This window comes from Bos grunniens, chromosome 19 (assembly GCF_055505025.1).
Source record: "Bos grunniens cultivar Pamir isolate PY7600 chromosome 19, Bosgru_T2T1.0, whole genome shotgun sequence".
NCBI lineage: Eukaryota > Metazoa > Chordata > Mammalia > Artiodactyla > Bovidae > Bos > Bos grunniens.
The window spans coordinates 45,686,906-45,707,993 of NC_141183.1; the positions used below are offsets into that span (position 1 = coordinate 45,686,906).

Below are 21,088 nucleotides of genomic sequence, written 5' to 3' on the forward strand. Positions count from 1 at the left end.
ATGTGTGAGTTACAAGACTGAGACTTCGACTTCTTTGATTCGGTAGTAGAAAAACGTCCACGGCTTACTGCAGAGTAATCAGGGCAATGAAACAAAACGAAAAACTGGGCGCTGTCTCAGTTATCCTTTATTTGTAATTTACCCTGAATTACGCTGGGTAATCTTTTCAGCTTTTCCACCCCCTCCTCACCCCTCCAATTCGCGAGCGTCTCGGCGTACCTAGGTCACCATATGCTTTACAAAGAAAAATGAGCTCTGAGGAACTCGCTCGCCCACGAAAGCCGAGATGGCAAGCACTGACAAGATGGCCGGCAGCCCGACGGGGCCGCGAGTCTCCACCCACTTAGGACGGAGGCCTGCGTCACGTCACCCCCCCCCCCGCCCCTGCTTGGCACCTCCTCCGGCCGCAGAGCCTGACGGGAGACAGAGCAGCGAGCGAAGGCGTCGGCCATTTTGTGGATGTTTCCTGTGGGACGCGGTGGTGGCGGTTGGGTTGGAAGAGTGAGCTGTTCTTCACGTCGTTCTTTACTGTTTGTTTTTTCCTCTTTTTGTCGATAGAGCGCAGTTATGGGTCGCAAGAAGAAGAAGCAGTTGAAGCCGTGGTGCTGGTATCCTTTGTCGGTTTGAAGTCGAGGCCAAGCGGGGGCGCCGGTTAGTGGTGACTGGCTAGGAGAGGCCTGGCTTCGGCCTATGGCGGAGAGTGGGATGTAGGCCTCGAGGTCGGTGGTTTGGTGGTTGGACTGGGATTTGGGAAGACTTGTCAGAAAGTAGGGGCCCTGGGGCGAGAGGCTCTGGCAGCTGTGGGTCGTGGGCCTTCGTGACTCAGGAGGTTCTTGCTTTGGTGCGAGCGTTGACCCCCTGAGGCGACTTGGACCCCATCACCAAGGACAGAGTCCCCTGAGGACTCTGCTGCCACACTACGTTGTTTTGGTGACGATTCAACAAAGGGACTTTCTTCGAGTATAATACGCTCATTGACTCTGGAGGATTAGGAGAGAGCTTCCGGAGTCTGTCACCCACTTTCTTTTTTTGGTAGAATCTGGTTTCGTAAAGGCTTCTGTTAGTCAACCCTGATTTCGACCCCCCCCCCCACTTCCCCCCTTTTTATTGCGGGGGTGGGGCGGGGGAGCTAGTTTCCGCGTCTCGCCCTCTGGCGCGTTAATCTTCGGGAAGTAACAGGGTGGGGTTACTTATCTTTCTACCTAGCTTTCTAGGAGTGAAAAAATACGTTTTAGGAATAAAACGTGGCGGTTTATTTTTTTCCCGGGAACGTTAATAAACTACGTTCCAATTGTTTTTATTTATTGTCTTGTACCTGAAAAGGCTTTGCTACAGAACTGAATTTATTTTTGTAATAGTTGAAAAATGGTTACAAGTTTTGTTAAAGTCCTTTTAGGAAAATCTGATTAGTGAGTTAATTCTCGGTAACAACTCTTCTGTGAGTTTAAATGAAACCTTTGGCAACATAAATTCAGAATTGCAGGCAACTTTATGGGTTTTTATAGGAAATGGTTACTTTTACTCGCAGTGAACTTATTTTCAGATTCCAAATTAGTGTTAAATTCTAAATCTGATTATTTTTATGTTCTACTTAATTGAAGTTCTGTCAATATAAATTGTTTTTTTTCTTTTTTTAATAAACATTGATCCCTTGCAGTTAACATCGTGCGTTTGTAAATGTTGAGAGATTGAACAGAAGTTAATTTCGCATAAATCTGGTGGTAAACGCTGAAATTTGACGAAGCTGTATTGCCTACGGAGATGTGTTTTTTTAGGGTTGGTGAAGAGAGATTGTGGGCTTCCGGGACATTGAAAATTCCAAAATTAATGGCAGGTTTATTTCTAGTTATATAATACCAAAAGCAGAGTTTGTACAAAGTACTTTTGGTTTTAGCTGTTCCCCGTTTTTAATGTTAAGTAGTGAATAGTGTTCTCTTTAATTGCATATTTATTTTCTATAAGTAATGTTATTGTGCTATATTTTTGTACCTTAACAATAGTGACCAGGTATTGTAATAGAGATTTTGATGATGAGAAGATCCTTATACAGCACCAAAAAGCAAAGCATTTTAAATGCCATATATGTCATAAGAAATTGTATACAGGACCTGGCTTAGCTATTCATTGCATGCAGGTAAGGAGTTTTTTCCTCTTATTTAATATTACTCTATTGTAGTTTGCAAACAGCATGGAGGGAAAACCTTGAATTTCTTTTTGAAACCCAAGGGTGTTTTTTTGTTGTTCATTGCAAAAGATTGGATAAGATGACCAGTTAATTAAAAAAAAAAAAGGTTGTTTAGCCATGGAGAAGATAAACTATTGATTTTCTATGTTTAAAGAATTTTTATTAGTATTTACCTTTAAGTTATTGATATCTTCATCCTAGGTTAGATGTGTGACAGGCTGAAATCACAAAATATTTCCTCAATACTTGGGCAAGAAAACAAAGATCAGAGATTTAAATTTTGTAGGCAATCTGACCAGTTCTACTCCTGTAAGAATTAGTACATAATTAACTGCCATTACTCTGCCATTGAAGGATTTTACAATCTGTTGCCTGCCTGGGGCTAGGTTTAGTTCCACCATTTATTCCATGGAAGGGTAGTATTGTGTTTTCATTTAAAACTTAGGTTTTTTTTCATTTCTAAGTAGGGGGAGCTTTGTAATGTATATTTCTGAAGATCTAGTAAGTTTTATTTTTGAAGATGTTTTATTAAACATTTCTTCTACTTTGTCAGTCCAGAATTGTCTGAATTTTTGCGTAATTGGACCCTAGAGAGGCGTGAGATGAAGGAATCCCCATTGGAAATTACTGTTGGTAGGAGCCAGGGAGGTAAATTAAAACAAGATTATTGCTTCCCCAAGCTTAAAAATAAGTTTTTGTAGATCTTTCTCACTTCTCTCAAGCCAATCAGTAATTTAAAATCCATTCAGAAATGTCAGTGCCTGCTACATCCATAATTTTCCATTGTGGCAATCACTGGTTCTTAGTTGCTAAATCCTGTCTGACTCTCTTTGACTCCGTGAACTGTAGCCTGCCAGGTTCCTCTGTCCTTGCAATTTCTCAGGCAGAAATACTGGAGCAGGTACCTTGAACTCAGGTGTCCTTCATTGCAGGCAGATTCTTTACCGCTGAGCCTTGAGGGAAACCCAGTCACTAGTTACCTGTGACTATTGAAAAAGAAATTTAAAAATGAAAAGTTAAATTCCTCAGTCGCATTATAGCCACATTTCCATTGCTTAGTCACATGTGACTGGTGGATGACTTGTATAGTACAGATATAGAACTTTACCATTTATGTGAGACAGCATTGTACAATATTTGAAGCACCATATATATAGCAGTGAATAAAATAGTCATTTTTGTGAAGTTTAGATTAACATTGTGGAGGAAAACAACCTATAAATGTTTACTTAGTCTTATGCTGATACATCGGAGAAGGCGATGGCACCCCACTCCAGTACTCTTGCCTGGAAAATCCCACAGATGGAGGAGACTGGTGGGCTGCAGTCCATGGGGTTGCTAAGAGTCGGACATGACTGAGCGACTTCACTTTTCATTTTCATGCATTGGAGAAGGAAATGGCAACCCACTCCAGTGTTCTTGCCTGGAGAATCCCAGGGACGGGGAGCCTGGTGGGCTGCCGTCTACGGGTTGCACAGTCGGACACAACTGAAGTGAAGTGACTTAGCAGTAGCATGCTGATACATGATACAGAACTAAAACTAGGTAGAGGGGAATAGGGGCGGGCCATAAGATAGTAAAGGCCTGAATGACAAGCTGACATCTGAACAGAGATCGAAGAGGATGAGGGAGAGATTCCAGGGAACAGCAAATGAAGAACTGTTACATGAGGAATATTATCCTATATTGAGGGAAGAGCAGCAATGTGCTACTTTATATAGGAGGTCTTGTCGGCTGCTGTGTTTCTTTAAGTCTGAATGAAATGGGAGGTTTTAATTGAAGTGTAACATGCTTTGGTGTACTTTGGGTCATTTTGGCTGTAAGGATGAGAATAGACTATAGAGTGCAGTAAGTCCGTTTTAGGAGTATTCGAGGCAAGAGGTGATGGTGACAGAGGTAAGACTTTGTTGATGAGGTTAGATGTGGAACGTGAGAAAGTGAGGGGTGGAGGATGATCTGAAGGTTTTTGGCTTGAGCAGTGTGAAAAGTGAGTTGAATACAGTGGTAGTCAATTGGCCCTTGGTATTTTGGTATCACTGTGGGTTCAGCCAACCACAGTTGGGAGTCAGTTGATTGAACCCACTATCAACTGAGTGCAGAAATACACAGATAATGGAGGGTGCCATTTTATATAAGGGACTTGAGCATCCTTGGTATGAGGTGGGTAGTCCTGGAACCAGTTCCTCCTCGATACCAAGGGATGACCCCTGATGTGTAGAAAGCTGCGGGAAGAATAGGCTTAGAGGTGAGAATACTATATCATCTTAAGTTAATTTTGAATATTTTAATGTTGAGAAGGTCTTCTTGAATATCCAAATGGAGATAGCATATAAACAGTTGAATCTACGGGTCTATAGTTTAGAGAAGTTGGAGCTGGAGATAGAAGTTTGGGAGGATACAGTAAAAGGATGGCTATTTTAAGCCATGATACTAGATGTCCTTAGACAGTATAGATAGAAAAGAGGTGCAAGGACTCCACCTTGGGTATCTCCCAGCATATAGAGGTCAGATGATTAAAATAAACCACTCAAGATTGAAAAGGTAGGAAAACTAAGAGATTAGTGCCCTGGAAGCCAAATGAGGTGTTTTAAGGAGAGAGTTAAATCAAAGCTAGTGGTAGATCAAGAAAGCACAGGACAAAGATTGGTTTGATCAAAGTAGAGGTCATTGATTACTTGTCAGGAGTGCTTTCCTAGGATGAAGAAGATGAAAGGCTGATTGGAGTGCTGGCAAGAGAATGAGAGGGAAAGGAGAGGCACTATTTCAGGGATTTGTACTGTAAGAGAAGAGCAAAGAAATGTCATGAAAGCTGGAAGATTAGTTGATAAACAGTAATGTCTTTAATTGAAATTTTCTATTTATATATTATAGCAGCCTGTGACATAGGCATGGCAGTTAAATCAGACACATGCTCCAGTTTTTATAGTAAAAGATGTTTTTCCCCCTCATTACTTAGAAGCATAATGGAAACTAGTTACTGTGTCTGTGGATGTAGCTATATTTCTTTAAAGAACATAGAGATGACCATGTACATCATCAAGAAAAGTAACATTCTAAAAAACCTGGGGGGAAGTGATTACATCATTTATTGAGTAGCTTTATTCATGGATCTTTTAATCATAATTTCTAAATTTCATTTGTGTTTCAGTTTTTTAAATATTTGAGATACTCCTCTAAAGAGAAAAAACAGTTTTCTTTACCTTTCTTCTGTTCTGTGAAAGAGTCTTAAAGGAAAAGAAAAATGTGTTACTTGGACAACTGTATCAAAGTCATTACCCTTACCCTATAAAAGTGATTCTCAAACTTGAACATGCAAAGGAATCACCTTGAAGACTTAGATTCATGGTTGTACTAAGAGTTTCTGATTCAGTAGGACTCAGGTGTGCCCTGAGAATTTGCATTTTTGTTAAGCTTCCAGTTGAAGCCAATGGTCTAGACAAACTACTTTGACATCCTTTAACCTAAGTTAAAACATTTTGCTGAAGGAACCAAGACTGATCAGGGTTTTACCATATTGGCAGAAGTTACTCACTGAGGGTTAGAAATGTTTGATCTAGGAAAGACTATACAGTGAAAAAAGGTCCTGAATTCTCAGTGTTATACAATAATACATCTTAAGAACTTCTTTTTGTGATCAACCAAATACCTTCAGAGATAGTGACAGGTTCTCTGCTGTGGCAGTGTTAAGCTCCTTAGGTGACTCATTAGTTGTGGGTAATGCTAATTGTAAATGTCACTTTTGTGGTTTGTAATTACTAGCTTGTCAAGTACATCATTGGAAATTTCAGTTTATTCTGATACTTAATATAATAAGGCTTCATAAGCATTACTTAATTCAGACTTCAGACTTCCCTGATTTGAGTAGTATTGTTACTTTATTGCTAATAATTCAAACAAGATTATAAGCTACACATTGCCAAGTGGTTTTTATATACAGTTTTTTTTTTTTAATCTTAAAAATAAGCTGAGAAATTAGGTACTAAATTAGATGAAGTAAACTGAGGCTTAGGTCAAATGATTTGCCCAAACTCTCGAAAGTTGGAGGGTTGAATTCAGTCTCACTGTAGCACCAGTTACTCTTAACCTTTATACTAGATGGTCTATGAGTAATTTAAAATTCCTTTTTAAAAAAGACTTTCATGAGGCACTTCTGTCTATCTAATGGAAGGCTTATGTTTTGTTTATATGGATTTGTTTGTTTTTTAATTTAGGTGCATAAAGAGACAATAGATGCAGTACCAAATGCAATACCTGGGAGAACAGACATAGAGTTGGAAATATATGGTATGGAAGGTATTCCAGAAAAAGATATGGATGAAAGAAGACGACTTCTTGAACAAAAAACACAAGGTAAATACTAAGATAAATGCTTAATAAGTAAATTTCTTAATAAAGCTTCACTAATGAGAGTATTATTACTGTTTTCAAGTATAAATTTATGGTCGGTATTAGATCTATTTGGGCTTCCCTGGTGGCTCAGACAGTAAAGAATCAGCCTGTGATGCAGAAGACCTGGGTTTGATCCCTGGGTTGGAAAGATCCCCTGGAGGTGGGCATGGCAACTCACTCCAGTATTCTTATGTGGAGAATCCCCATGGAGACAGGAGCCTAGCAGGCTGCAGTCCATGGAGTCGCAAAGAGTCAGACACGCTGAGCGACTAAACATAGCACAGTACATTAGATCTATTCAGAATTCCACAATTTTGAGGGGTTTTTTGGTCTTATATTTGAAATAGATTTTATTTTGTATACATGGTATTGTTTGGATAATTTTATACATTATTTTTTTTGCTCATAACTGAATTCCAGGTAGATGTAGCAAGTGTTAAGGCCTTTAAAAATGAAGGTGCCTTGTTTAGATTTATGAAATCACTAGTTGTAAATTTTTAGTACTGTATTTGACTTGGTATTTGCAGCCCTCTCCTATCCAAATGATAGAATCTTCTTAATAACCTAAGAAATATTTTATTTTGAAAAGCGTTACAGGGAGGTCAGACTGCTTTGTCATAATTTACCTTTTGGAGTGAAATAGGAAGCTTGTTTTGTAAAGTATAGCTGATTTAGGAAAATGATTTTTGCCTGCCATAGAATAGGGAGAACATGTTAATCCTTCTTGCTTAATACAGATTGAAAAACCATTCGAAGAGTAAAGAACAGTGTTGGCTGAATTTTTTTTTGCAAAAAAAATTCTCAAGAGCTAGTTGCATTGAAATAAAGTTTTTAAATGTTGAATGTCTTAAACTTGATTTGTTTTTCTTTTCTTTTACTCTATGGGGAAAATTAATTGAATCTTTTTTAGCAGAGAGTCAAAAAAAGAAGCAGCAAGATGATTCTGATGAGTATGATGATGATGACTCTGCGGCTTCGACTTCATTTCAACCACAGCCTGTTCAGCCTCAGCAAGGTTATATCCCCCCAATGGCACAACCAGGACTACCACCGGTTCCAGGAGCACCAGGAATGCCTCCAGGTAGCACCTAAGGCCTCTTACAATTTAACATTCTCAAGTCTTCATTGATACAGATTAGAAGTATTAATTCTTCCCTCTTAACTTTTTGTATGTTTTCTTCTTGGTGAAAATTCTTATTTATAGGCATACCTCCATTAATGCCAGGTGTTCCTCCTCTGATGCCAGGAATGCCACCAGTTATGCCAGGAATGCCACCTGGGTAAGAAAACTCTTTTAATTGACTTGTGAGCTGGTGCCTAGTAGTGATCTTTCTCAGCTTGGGTGTTTACATCAATTAAATGTTATTTTGTGGGTTTTTTTGTGTTTTTTGCTTCTAAAAGTTATGGGCTCTATTAATTATTAAACTTATCTAATAAAGAAATCTACTAATAAATTTAAGGAATATAAATTTGCCTCTGGAGAGAATAGATTTTTGGGTTTTAGGATAAATGTAGGCAGCCATCTGCTTCAATTGCATCTGATGTAATTAAAGTAGTTGGTTGTAGATTTGAGTTTTTGAGATTCAGAACTGTCCATGACACTTTGTAGTTGTGACAGAAGCAAATTCTGTAAATGATTTGTCAAATCTTCAAGAACTAAAATGAATTTGAGGTGCCCGTGCTCATCACTTTACTTAAAAATATTGTTGGATGTGAAAGGTATACAATACACTTTCCCACTGTATTTTGAAAATCACAGTTAGATTTTGATTTTGTCATACATTTTCACAGATTGCATCATCAGAGAAAATACACCCAGTCATTTTGCGGTGAAAACATGTAAGCATCTCATTCATAATGTAATTCAGGAGGTATAATCATAATGTCATTTTTTTGTGTGTTTAATGGTATCTATTCAGTTGACTTCAAAACTTTTCTAACCTTCCTCACTAAAACTTCTAAAATTTGCAAACTGACACAGATCTCTTAAAGGAGGGAACTAAAAAACATCTGAGGAAATAGTAATAGACCCACATAAATCCTTTTCTAACTGTGCAGCTGTTTTCCCCAAACTGCTAAAAGTTATGGGACTTAGTAGAAGGGGTTGATATTTAAGAAAGAGTATATTCTTAGGTGAAATTACATGCTCTATTATGGAAAGTAATTGAATTTTCTTTAATAAAACCTGTATATAGAAGTTATTCTGTTTGAGTCCTAAATCAAAAATTCACAAAACTTGTAACTTTTAAAGTGAATTGGACACTGATATTTGAAGGTGAGCTCTTCTAAGGAAAGGAAGATAAATATGGGTTATGCTTTTAAGTCCTGGTTTAGTGTTAGGAACTTTCTACATAAAAAGTAGAGACTGAGTTTAGTTTTGGTTATCTTTGGTTATCTTAACTACAGATTGATGGTAGTTTATGTTTGTGCATCCCCAGAAAAAGAAATCTTCACTCCATAGAATACACTTACTATTTTTTCTTTTTGAAAAAAAATCTGACAGCTCTAAAATGGAGGGTTCTTTTTAAGGGGGGAGGTTTTTGGTTTTGTTTTCATTTTTTAATTTATATTCTGTGGATATATTCCAAGTGAGACAAAAAATGATTTTGTTTTCCAGTTACACATTTTAGATAAGGCCTCTTGTTTTTAAGAAGAGTAAAATATTTGTTCTCAATAACTTCAAATGTATTAAAATATTCTTTTAACAGACACTGAATTTTTTCACCCCTATTCTACTGGTAAACCAGAGAGTTTGCTGGGTTTTAGGGGATTTATTTTGATAGGATTGTTTTAGTGTGTTGTATGTTCTTTTCACTTTGATAGATTTTAATATTAGAGGTCAAATTCAAGTCTTTATTGTTGTTTCAGGCTTTTAGCTAGAATATTTTCTAATGTTTTATGCTGTTAATTAACTTTAGTTGTCTCTTGAAATTTGCTTTCTAATAGAATGATGCCAATGGGTGGAATGATGCCACCTGGACCGGGAATACCACCTCTGATGCCTGGTATGCCACCAGGTATGAAATGTTAGTTTCCTTTTTAATATGACATATAAAAATACGACATGTTTTATTCTTAAGTATTTTGAATAACAGATTTATGAGCGTTGGTACAATGTGATTTTAAATTTTCTATGGGTTAATAACTTCTTTTAAAATTACTGTGAGACATGTATTTTTTTGTTTTGTTTTTTTTTTTGAAATAGATAGTAAAAGTATGAGTTACTGAGCTTGTGACTTAAGAGTGGTTATATAAGGACTATTTTAGACAAGTAATGGAGACCCTTAGCAAGTAACAGAAAAATCCAACCCTAAGTGGTAGATTTGGCGACTATGGCGATAACAAGAACCCATACTTTCTTAAATTTGCCGCTTTGCCAGCCTTAGCTTTTGTTCCTCAGACATGTTACTCAGTAGTTCGAAGATGACTCAGGCAAGAAAGGGTGCTTTTATTTCTTTTACTTTATGGCAAAGTAACTTTCTAGCCTCTTAGATATCATTTGCCAGAAAAAGTCTAATGGACCCCCTAGGTACAAGGAAGCCTGCAAATTAATTAAAATATCTTGACTTCTTAGTCTATAATGTGAGGGGATGGGATTTGGTTAGCCCAGGAAATAAGTGTGGCACAGAAGTTTTCATGAGATTCTCTCGATCTGTTGCCTAGTTTTTTAATCCTAGCACGTTTGATTTGCAATCCATAACAGATTCACATGTACTCAAGTGATAGTATAAAAGGAACAGGAAAAATAAAGCAGCAGCAAAATTTGAATCATAGCTAGTGCAACCATTAATTTTGAGGTGGCAACTTCACATACATTATGATCTGAGACAACTTAAGACCTTTAAGGAATAAAGAAAAATAATCTGTATTCATTTGGTAATGGGAAGTCAGTAAGTTTTAAATTATTATGAGGCACTTGGAAGAACAGCTAGTGGTGCATTTAGGAAAATGTATGTACTTTGGCCACCTCATGCGAAGAGTTGATTCATTGGAAAAGACCCTGATGCTGGGAGGGATTGGGGGCAGGAGGAGAAGAGGACGAGATGGCTGGATGGCATCACTGACTCGATGGACGTGAGTCTCAGTGAACTCCGGGAGTTGGTGATGGACAGGGAAGCCTGGTGTGCTGCAATTCATGGGGTCGCAGAGTCGGACACGACTGAGCGACTGATCCGATCTGATGTATTATTTAAAGGAGTAACTTCGTTTCTGGAATAATTTTTATGGGTATATGACCTATTAATAGTTTTTATTGCAGTTTGCATTAGAGTTCTGGAAACATCTATTAGATGATTGAAATAATTTCTATTAAAAAAAAAAGAAATAATTTCTATATGTTTGAAAATTTTATTGCATTAGTAATAGGCCTAATTGTTGATCTGCCCATATACAGGTTTTCTCGTGGTTATCTTTAACGTCTAAAAATTTTAAAGAGGAACAAAGTCATATAGAAAGTTGGAGGCAGAATTGTTCCAAGTGGCAAATGCCTAGGTTCTCTGAGCCTCTTTGAGTTCAGCAGTCAAGAGTTAGTAATTTTACAGTATAGGGTTTTTTGTTTTCTTTTTTTTTAATTTAATTGGCTACACGTTTTTTTAATTCTCTGCAGGTATGCCCCCTCCTGTTCCACGTCCTGGAATTCCTCCAATGACTCAAGCACAGGCTGTTTCAGCTCCAGGTATTCTTAACAGACCACCTGCACCAACAGCAACAGTTCCGGCTCCGCAGCCTCCAGTTACTAAGCCTCTTTTCCCCAGTGCGGGACAGGTAAGGTGAAACTCTTGAAAAAGGAGTGCATTAATATTTAAAGGTAAAGTGCAGTTTACTGAAATCCTTCAGTTTGTCATAGGTTATTTAAGTATTTCCTAATCTTTTTAATATAATTTATTAACTATACTAAAGAGTGGCCTATTCTCTCCCATGTTTGCACACATTGATTTCCTCTACTCAAAAAAGATTAACTGAAACCAGAGAATAGTGTTGTATGTTGTTTTTTCATAGTAATTAATGCTGGTTACTCTTCACTTTATTAGAAATGGAAATTTAATTTCTGAGAGCTTAAATAAAAATGTTCCTCTTTTACATAATGAGCTCTGGGTAGAATGAAACCAAAGACAAAAATGTAAAATCCTATAGCAAATTATTTTGGGGTTCTTACTTTAATCTAGAATTGTTAAACAATGTTGCACTGTTGTAGGAAGGGCATCATTTAATGGATTTTGACCTAGTTACACTGGTATTTCCTATTCGTCTTTTTTTACCCCTCACCAGAACTCAGAAGCAAAAGATTATTTTATATGTAGTATGTATGTAATGGTTGGTAACCCAGTTTCATTCTGAATTAGGCAGGTGTGTTTAATTCATTCAGAATTCAAAAGATCAGGATGTATGTTCTTTATTGTTCACCTTAAAATGATCCATTAGATGTTTTCTTTTTTCAACTCTTTCCTATTTGTAGTTAAAAGGCACTTTTTAAGTGCTTTTTAAGGCATATTACCTTATGTTTTTGAGGTTGGGGTGATCTCTTTTTTTTTGAGAGATGTTATTAAACTTTTGGCAAATATTGTTACTGAGAAAATTGAAGTAATGCGTCATAATTCTCAGTTTAAGGTATCAGTTTTGAAATACCATAGTGCAGAACACCTTAGGTTTAGGTGGAAGAAAAAACTCTGGTTAATTAGATTTATTGATATAGAATTAAAGTTTTTTTGAAGCTCATACTGTCACTCTGTTTATTGCAAATGCATTAACTGCCTACCTCTATATATAAAACAGCTTTGATGGCATTGTATTTTGCATTTACAGAAATGCAATCTATACTGGAAAAAAAAGTCTACCACGTGGCTTATTTTCACCCATTTGTTTGGAGACTTTTCATTGTTTCCTTTCTTTTATGCTACAGATGGGGACACCTGTAACAAGCTCAAGTACAGCTTCATCCAATTCAGAAAGTCTGTCTGCATCTTCTAAAGCTCTGTTTCCTAGCACAGCACAAGTACGCAGGAAGTTGCAGTTTAAAATTGTTAAAATGGCTTTATAACTTAACCCTTTGGACCCTACTTTAAAACTAAATCTTATCCCAAAAATATATTATTTAATTTTTTAAAAATAAAATTAATGGCTTATAAATCAATGGTATTTGAAAATTTGAACTACATAATAATAGAAAAAAATGTACCCCAAACTCCTATGGCTCTAAAGGGTTAAAAGCATGTAAGCAGTAAGTGCATTATAGTGGCCAATGATTAGCTTGATGCATGAGTAAGCTATTCTGTTTTATGGTGTTTAATGCATCACATATAACATAAGGAAATTTAGTACTCTGCATTTGGTTCTAAAAATTGGCCTAATTTACATGTTTCAGATGCATAGTGTTACAGAAAGTAACATTTATTACTGGTAACTTTATGCTTAAAAGCTCTACTGAATCCTTTTGTCCATCATAATCATACAGACATTGTTAATTGAGCGGACATTGTATTACTATATAAAGAATACTTCTGAAGGCCGTATCTTTAATGTGTCACCATTGATAATTGTTTATGGTAGACTTGGTAACTGAAATTTATGCCAACATTTTTTTGTATTCTATAATTTGACTTTTTGTTTGGTAGATCAATTTTTAAAAAATAATTTAGAGTAATGAAAATTGAACATGTTATTTCATGATACAATACAGTATTTCATCAATTAGGAATAATACAAAGCTTTGTAAATTAAGTAATTTTTGGTGAGGAGACATGCTGTCTGAGAAATCACATAAGCAGTCTTGTTTCTTGTTTCCCCTGCTGTGTTTTAGATGTGCTTTGATTCAGCATCTTTCAATATTATATGTTATCTTAAATTTTGTGGATTGATCATGATGTTAACTTAGTTTTCATTTAAAATTTTGTCCCTTATTGAATGTTAGTGTATTGTTTTTAAGTTAAATTGGTAGTAAATAAATTCAGTTTTGAGGTTTTATTGATGAAAGATTGTTTTACAGGCTCAGGCAGCTGTCCAGGGACCTGTTGGTACAGATTTCAAGCCCTTAAATAGTACCCCTGCAACAACTACAGAACCACCAAAGCCTACATTCCCTGCATATACACAGTCTACAGCTTCAACCACTAGTACAACAAATAGCACTGCAGCTAAGCCAGCAGCTTCCATAACAAGTAAGCCTGCTACACTTACCACAACCAGTGCAACCAGTAAGTTGATCCATCCAGATGAGGATATATCACTGGTAAGTTGTTTAAAATTTTTTACTAGCAGAGTTTGATTGAGTACTATTGTAGCAACTTGTTCATTTGAAAAAATTTTAATTTGTGTACCAATGGTCTTACAGTCTGATTGGATGCCAAGTAATTTTTGCCATTAGAATTTTTTATTTTTACCATACTAACTTCACAAAACGAGGTGAATATTGCATATTTTGATCTTAGATCCAGTCCCCATCCCCTAACACTATATCTAAAAGAAGGTAGTGAGTTGGGTTCTTACTCTTAAAAATTAGTTTAGTTGGACATAAACTGGTAAATGAATTGAAGAAGCAGTTAAGTGTGCGATAGAATCTGCAGATTGCTTACTCTACATACACCTTCTTGATTACGGTATCTTGCTGAAGCAATTTATAATTCCTGGATAGCTGTTCAAACATAACATACTTCAAATATAAAAATAGGTGATGTTTTCTTAAGGCATCAAGGTTTTAAGTAGTTGGATTGATTTGTGTTGTGAAAGTAACTGGAATGTAAGAGTACATTTAAAAATGACTATAAAGACTTTAGATTCTTGCCTTCATGCTTAACAACTCTCTGTGTTCATATGTTTCACATCTCACACATTTTTATTCCTAGGAAGAGAGAAGAGCACAGTTACCTAAATATCAACGTAATCTTCCTCGACCAGGACAGGCTCCCATGGGTAATCCACCTGTTGGACCAATTGGAGGTATGATGCCACCGCAGCCAGGCATCCCACAGCAACAAGGAATGAGACCCCCAATGCCACCTCATGGTATTCCTCTTTTTTATGTTTTTTTTATTCAGTATACACACAAAACAAATTTATATGCAAAATACATTACATTTAAAAGTGCTGTGCATAGACTGAATCTATCTTTTTGTGTTTTAAATGTGTTTTTTAGGTCAGTATGGTGGTCATCATCAAGGCATGCCAGGTTACCTTCCTGGTGCTATGCCACCATATGGGCAGGGACCGCCAATGGTGCCCCCTTACCAAGGTGGGCCTCCTCGACCTCCGATGGGAATGAGACCTCCTGTAATGTCGCAAGGTGGCCGTTACTGATCTTACTTCATCCAGTCTAATAGGTTTGGAGATTAAACCTTTTCTCAACTTGTGCTGTTTATATAGCCAAGCTTCCGTCAATAAGGCGTCATTGTGACTTTAACAAAAACATTATCTTCCCACATACCAGGAACTATTGGACATTTATTTTACATGGGAAAATTTATTTGGAATAATAAAGCAGGAACTTTTCCTGAAGTTGCAATTTATACTGTATGGCTTCTTTTTCATGTTTCATCTAGGTTTTTAGAAGTGAAGTATAGTAAATTTGGTTCGTTATATTGTGAAGGCGCTGGAATTACATGAACATACCACCTTAATAAAGGCAAGTTCTGTAAGCTTACATTGCTATTTGTAAAGTTATGCCTTCACAGCATTTCAGATGCTGTTGGACTTCATGTCCCCAACCTAGCTTGGTGAGGGCTGTAACTGTCTCCAAGTACCTGTACATTGGAAGTCTGAATGTGTAACAATATTTAATGTATTTAGAGTTCCTCATGTTGCAGGGTTTAAGAAATCTGACCCTCCAAGGTCATGTGACTTTTCTGTACTGTTAAACTTCATTGTAATAAAATGAGAGAAAAATTTATGCCTTTTTATTCATAACCCAGCTGTGGACCACTGCCTGAAAGGTTTGTACAAATGCATGCCAGAGTAGATGTCCACATAATAAAATTCGTAGTTACCAATGCAATTTTGATATATCATTGGATTCTGTCATTGAATTGTAGGTTGTTCGTTAGCTGCATGTTTTTAACTGGATAGTGTATGTGGAATTGTATGTTAATCCTTCAGTTGACAAAAAACTTAGAGATATATACATATATATATATATATATGGGTCAGAGTATGAAATCTTTATATTGTGTCACCCTTCTACCCCCTTGGTGTCAGTACATGTTAGATATCATAGAGACTTAAAATGTAAATCCTGATATTCCCTTCTTCCTGCTGCTGATGTTTAGAGCCTAGTGCCAGACCCATTCATTTCCTTTTGATTATATTTGAAACTGCAGTACTGAGTGGACCTCAGAAGCTTTTCAGGTGCAAAATTCTAGAAGCTTAGGTGCATGCAGTAATAGCCTTTTGTGCTGTTAATGGCTGGTATGTATTCTAAGTATAATGAGAATCTAAATGTGCCTCTGTTAAGATGGTTAACAGATGGATTTGAAATTTTTTACTATGTTCCTGGAAGATTTCATTATTTCTTTGATTAAATGGCTGCCTTCTGTTATTAAGCCTAAATGGCTTTTTGCTGTTAACCTTTTCATCCTTGGAAATTTGAATGTTAAAACTGTTCTATGGAGAACTTTTCTGTAGAGATGACTGCTATTATTCAGTATCTTGTGTTGCAAGTCTCATAATAATAGCTTGTTGACCACTTTTTGGCATCTATTTTAAAATCTTTTATAGAATACTTTTATTATTTAAGTATCAAATGACTTGTACAAAGTATAATTATTATGAACTCCAGTTTAGTTTTCCTCGATATAAAGTTAAAAGACAGCTAAGAAAATAACATTTCTCTATAACCTTATGTGGAGGTGTAGGTATCAGACAGAATCTGAAGTTTTGTTTAAAAAAAAAGTTTAACCATGTAACAAAATACTAAAGGATGTTTTAATTATCATAAAAGAGTCTGTATATAAGTGATAAGTAAAGTCATTGATTTAAAGAAAACACTGAGTATTACAAAGCTGAGTGCCATTTGTTTTGCTCCAGTGGTGTTACAGCTCCTGTGCTGTGTATCACCAGGAAAGCATTTCTTTCTCTACCCCTTTTCTTAACCAGCGCCTACCTACCTAGATAGTTTTGGAATTATTGTATATGTCTTAGATTTGGAAGTACGTATATCATACTGCCAAAGACCTGTGTTGAGAATCTTTAAGGTCAAGATGGCACAATTTAAATTTAGAATTATTAAATAGGAAATGTTTTCTCAAACCAAATATCTCCCAAGCATTTCATGTATAGGATTATCAATAAACCAGGAATGGATGATAGCAATGGGGCAAAGGGGGCAGGAAGAGGGTAAAAATGGGTTGGTAATGTTTCAAAAAATTTGCAAAGCCTCATTTGCATTTAATGCAAAGAAAACCAATATATTGAGGTTGCTTTCTGAGATCCATGAAGAGAAAACACTAGTACTTTTGAATAAGGGGTAGAATTCTAATTAGAAGTTATCTTAAAATGTTATGCATAGCACTTAGGCACATCATCTCTTGTGTTTGTATGTATATGGCTCAGATGGTGCCCATTTGGTATATTTAATGTGTAATTTGTGCATGCATCAGAGCATAATAAGCTTCTAGAACATACTTTTTACCTAACTGCTTCTGGGGTCCATATTATGGTTCAGTAATGAGTGGAACAACTTACGTTGAAGTAATTTTAACTCTTTGACTTAACTTTCTTAAATAATGGATGGAGTTCAGTTTAAGTAAACTTCATCTGCCCTCAGAGAAGACAGCTTTGGGGACCCAGTTATATACAAGCAGGCATTGTGATTAACATAATTTAGGAGGTTGTCAGATTAATGAGACTGCCATCTTTGGCTCTAGCATACATCCATTGTCACCACTTGAAAAAAAAAAAAGAACCACTATTTTTGTCTGGCACTAGTTTCTATTGTGTAGCTTTTACTACTGTATGACAGTAACAAGGCCAGCAGGTGAGGATCAACTTTTGAGTGACTGCTGGAATATCATTTGACTTGAATTCTTACTGTCTTAGCAATCTCTCACACATTTACCAATTAGAAATGGGGTAAATATTCTTTGAGCCCTCCTATTCCACTGATCAAGTTGCATAATTGAACTTAAACTTAGTTTAATTAAATTTAGTTATTTGTGGGGGTGGGGGAGAGTCCCAATAAAAGTATGGACTCAGAATGGAATTACAGTGGACAATAGATTTTTTTTTTTAAAGAGCTACTCCTTTTTTCCTATGCTTGCTTGATCATTGGGATTTTTTTTAATGCATGTCTTTTAAATTAATTGGGTAATGTTTTTCTAAAATTAAAATTTTCTTCTTCCTATAGCCCTGCCATAGGACAGGCTGAGGCTGAGTCTCAGTGTTGCCCTGTTCAGTCTGAGGCAAGTGGGATTTATTTTATTCCTTATAGGGGCTTTCACAGCTTTATGGCTGTTGGATATTCATGTCCCCAAACTTGCAGCAAGTTTGGTGAAGGCCCCTAAATTTAATTAAATTTAGGGTTTTTATACTCTTTTGGCAGAGAAGGCTCTATATTAATATTCACGTTTGACTGTGGTGTTAATAAACAAAATATTTGACATGTAATTTGTGTTACATAATACTTAACAGCCTCAGTAAAGCTGGTATTACTTACATTGAACTTTAGAAAATTGACAAAATTTGACATTCTTGATTTGGAGGCCTGATATGTTTCATTCAAATTTTCCCTTTCACTTTTTAGGAAAATCTGGTTATTTTCTTCTCAAACTATTAAATTTAACCTCAAGGATAAGTTTAATCATTAGATGTGCCACTGGATAGTGAAATCTACTTTTTTTAATCCCAAAGTTATTCATTGAAGGTTGAAAGGCCATCTGGAAATGCTTGTGATTTTTAATATATATAAATCTCACCACATTAGAGCAAATGTTAATGTAGAGCCCTGTGAAAAGTGGGAAGATGGTGTGTATGTGTGGTATGTATGCGTATACACTACACATTTGGTATAAAAAACGTTTGGGTATTACGACTTACAGTATGGGTGGATTATTTTCAAGCAGTCAAACTGAAATTGTATCACATAGTAAAGTTAGTATATTGAACTGTGGTTTTGGAATGATTATTTTGAGTTTCATTTTTATCTTTACTGAGCAATATTTGATGCAATATGCACACATGAAAAGCATCTATGTATGTTTCCAACCAAAAATTGCTTTTATTTGGTTAAGAAAAGTATGTGTATATGTTGTAGGGGGCAAGTAAATGGGGAACTGGAAGAGAGGCCAAATCATTAACTTGGATTACTCTTGTTCCTTCCTGTGTTAAAGCCATCATTCTATGTAGATAGCATTGTCCTCTGAACCGTAACAGTTAACGTAGTAGCAAACTCAGGCTTGTGTTTCTTTGTGGTTTTAATTCTTGGAAGCGTAAAGAAATACACATTCAATGAATTCCAAATTTTCATGTCTGTAACTAGAACATATGCTTTTCTCTGTAACTGAATCATGGAAAGAAGATAACAATGTTTGAAAAAAGAATATGTCACCACAAAAAAATTCCGTTGGAATATTTTACTCCCTGCTCAATAATTGCACCTTTTAAGACTCCTTAGTTGGAGGTGCTTTCTGTTATAGCCACCATTGCCCCAATATATTGAAATATTCAAGAGTGAAGTTGCTTGTCCCAATTCTGATAGTGATCATTGAAATAATTATAATTGGAATATACTCTTAAACATTTGAGTGCTGGGGTGGGAGGGATTTTCTAAGGGTGACATAATTTATTGAAGGTGATAAGATGTAGGTTCCTTGAACTCTGTAGTTCTGTGATTCAGACAAATAACAATTTTAAGAATTACTTAACTTTCAGGTGTCTATCATGTCCACTGGTAAAACTTGGTAAATTATAGAAAGGAAATGTTGAAGTCACTTACTTTCTGAGATAAAATTTTGTTTAAACTGACACTTGCGTTGGTTATGAGATTTTTTTAAAGTAGGAAACATGTAACCTAAAATTTGTATAAATCAGGTATGTCTTTAAGGTGGTATTTATCTACCATATTGAATAACTTTTGTATGTTATTCCAAAATGAAACTGGTTCTCTCTTACTCTTTTATGGAAGTCTTCTAAAAGAAAGGATTCATTATGAGACTATTGACTATAAGGCAGAGTTTTGTAAGTAAACATTCTCCCAATTATACTTCTGCTTGCAATCCTCATGATTTGAATATTAGTGTAGGTTACTCCTCTCTTAACCTTCTTTCTCAATATTTTATTTTCTGTTATCTGAATCATTTTAATAAATAACCATTTGTTTTTATAGCATATAAATCATCTAACATTTCTGTGTGATTTCTTGGCAAAATAAGCAGCTACATATAGTGTTATGCACATACTGGATATTCACAATTTTGTGGTTAAATATCTCCAATATTTCCAAGTGTTTTCGTGTTTTTACTTGGCATTGTGTTGTAAAATACAGTTTTTAAAAGAAACTAGATTCTTCATTAAGGCTTGGAGAAGAACTGCTTTTTTATAAGCATTGTTTTTCCTGACCTTTTGCATAGTATTTTGGCCATAAAAGGAAAAGCCTTTCATTTTCATCCGAACTCAAAAAAGAATAGTTTGAAACTCTTACTAGTTTGAAATTATTGAACCTTCTCTCTTTAAACTTAATTAATCTCATGTAGTCTCAGGGGAAGTTATACTAGTCAGGATATAGAAGTCATTTTAAGGTAGAAATTGGAGACCCAGAGTCAATCTTCACTGAAGCTAGTTTGAGCTATTTATTTCTATTTGACGCAAATTGAACATAGTATTGTAAATGAAGACTGATATAGTTAGGTTATTTAGGAGGCAAATAATGACCAACTTTCTTAAGAAAATATGTTTGTATAATTGTAGTTTTTGTCAAATTAACTGCAGAGAAAATACATGTGAGTAAACTGTTTGAACAATTGATTACTTGGATCCCAGCCATTAATTCCAAATATTGTAGTGCTATGTAAAGTTGTGATACAGCACAGCTTCAGTAATGTGCTGTGTTGGGTCAGGAGTTTTTGTAATGCTTTGTGTGTAAAAAGGGGGAAGTCCTTTATTGGAATTTTCCATGCCTTTTGGCATTCTTACTGTGTCTGGGTTTTGTTTTTTAACCATTATTATAGTTAAGAATTGTATGTTTTGTTTTGGTTTAATTGTATGTTCAGTTTTGGTTTAAATAAGGAACTGGCAATGAAATTCATTGATGCCCAACTTGGATAAAAATGAAGAATGTTGTTTACCCAGCTTACTACACACAAACCAGTAGTGATTATTTGGGAGAAGCCATTGTATAGTGTTGTTGACTTTTTTAAGAACCATAAATACAACGAAAAGTGACAGCATTCTGGCCTTGGTTTACATTCATTATGAAAGGTTTCACCAAATCATTTATTGCAATGTAGCTTGTCAACATTTTATTCATAAATAGTTTGGTGGTCAGTCAAAGATGAAAATAAACAAGATTTGCTGCACCATTTCCCAGTTTCTATT

The 21,088-nt window shown here is 35.8% G+C and overlaps 1 protein-coding gene across 8 annotated transcripts; it reads left to right on the plus strand.

Annotated features, from left to right (window-relative positions):
• Positions 1-425: 425 nt before the first annotated feature.
• On the plus strand, positions 426-15,557 carry ZNF207 (zinc finger protein 207). Of its 8 annotated transcripts, none has more exons than XM_086360243.1 (12): positions 426-608; positions 2,008-2,134; positions 6,397-6,535; positions 7,485-7,655; positions 7,779-7,854; positions 8,366-8,413; positions 9,521-9,591; positions 11,181-11,338; positions 12,474-12,566; positions 13,557-13,799; positions 14,413-14,572; positions 14,703-15,557. In XM_086360243.1, exons 1-12 carry the CDS (start codon positions 568-570, stop codon positions 14,861-14,863), a joined length of 1,488 nt encoding a protein of 495 aa, XP_086216369.1. In that variant the 5' UTR covers positions 426-567; the 3' UTR covers positions 14,864-15,557. The 8 variants fall into 8 exon arrangements, with proteins under 8 accessions (XP_086216369.1, XP_086216370.1, XP_086216373.1 ...); XM_086360244.1 differs by having other exon boundaries at positions 7,488-7,655; XM_086360247.1 differs by lacking the exon at positions 12,474-12,566.
• The last annotated feature ends 5,531 nt before the right edge of the window (positions 15,558-21,088 follow it).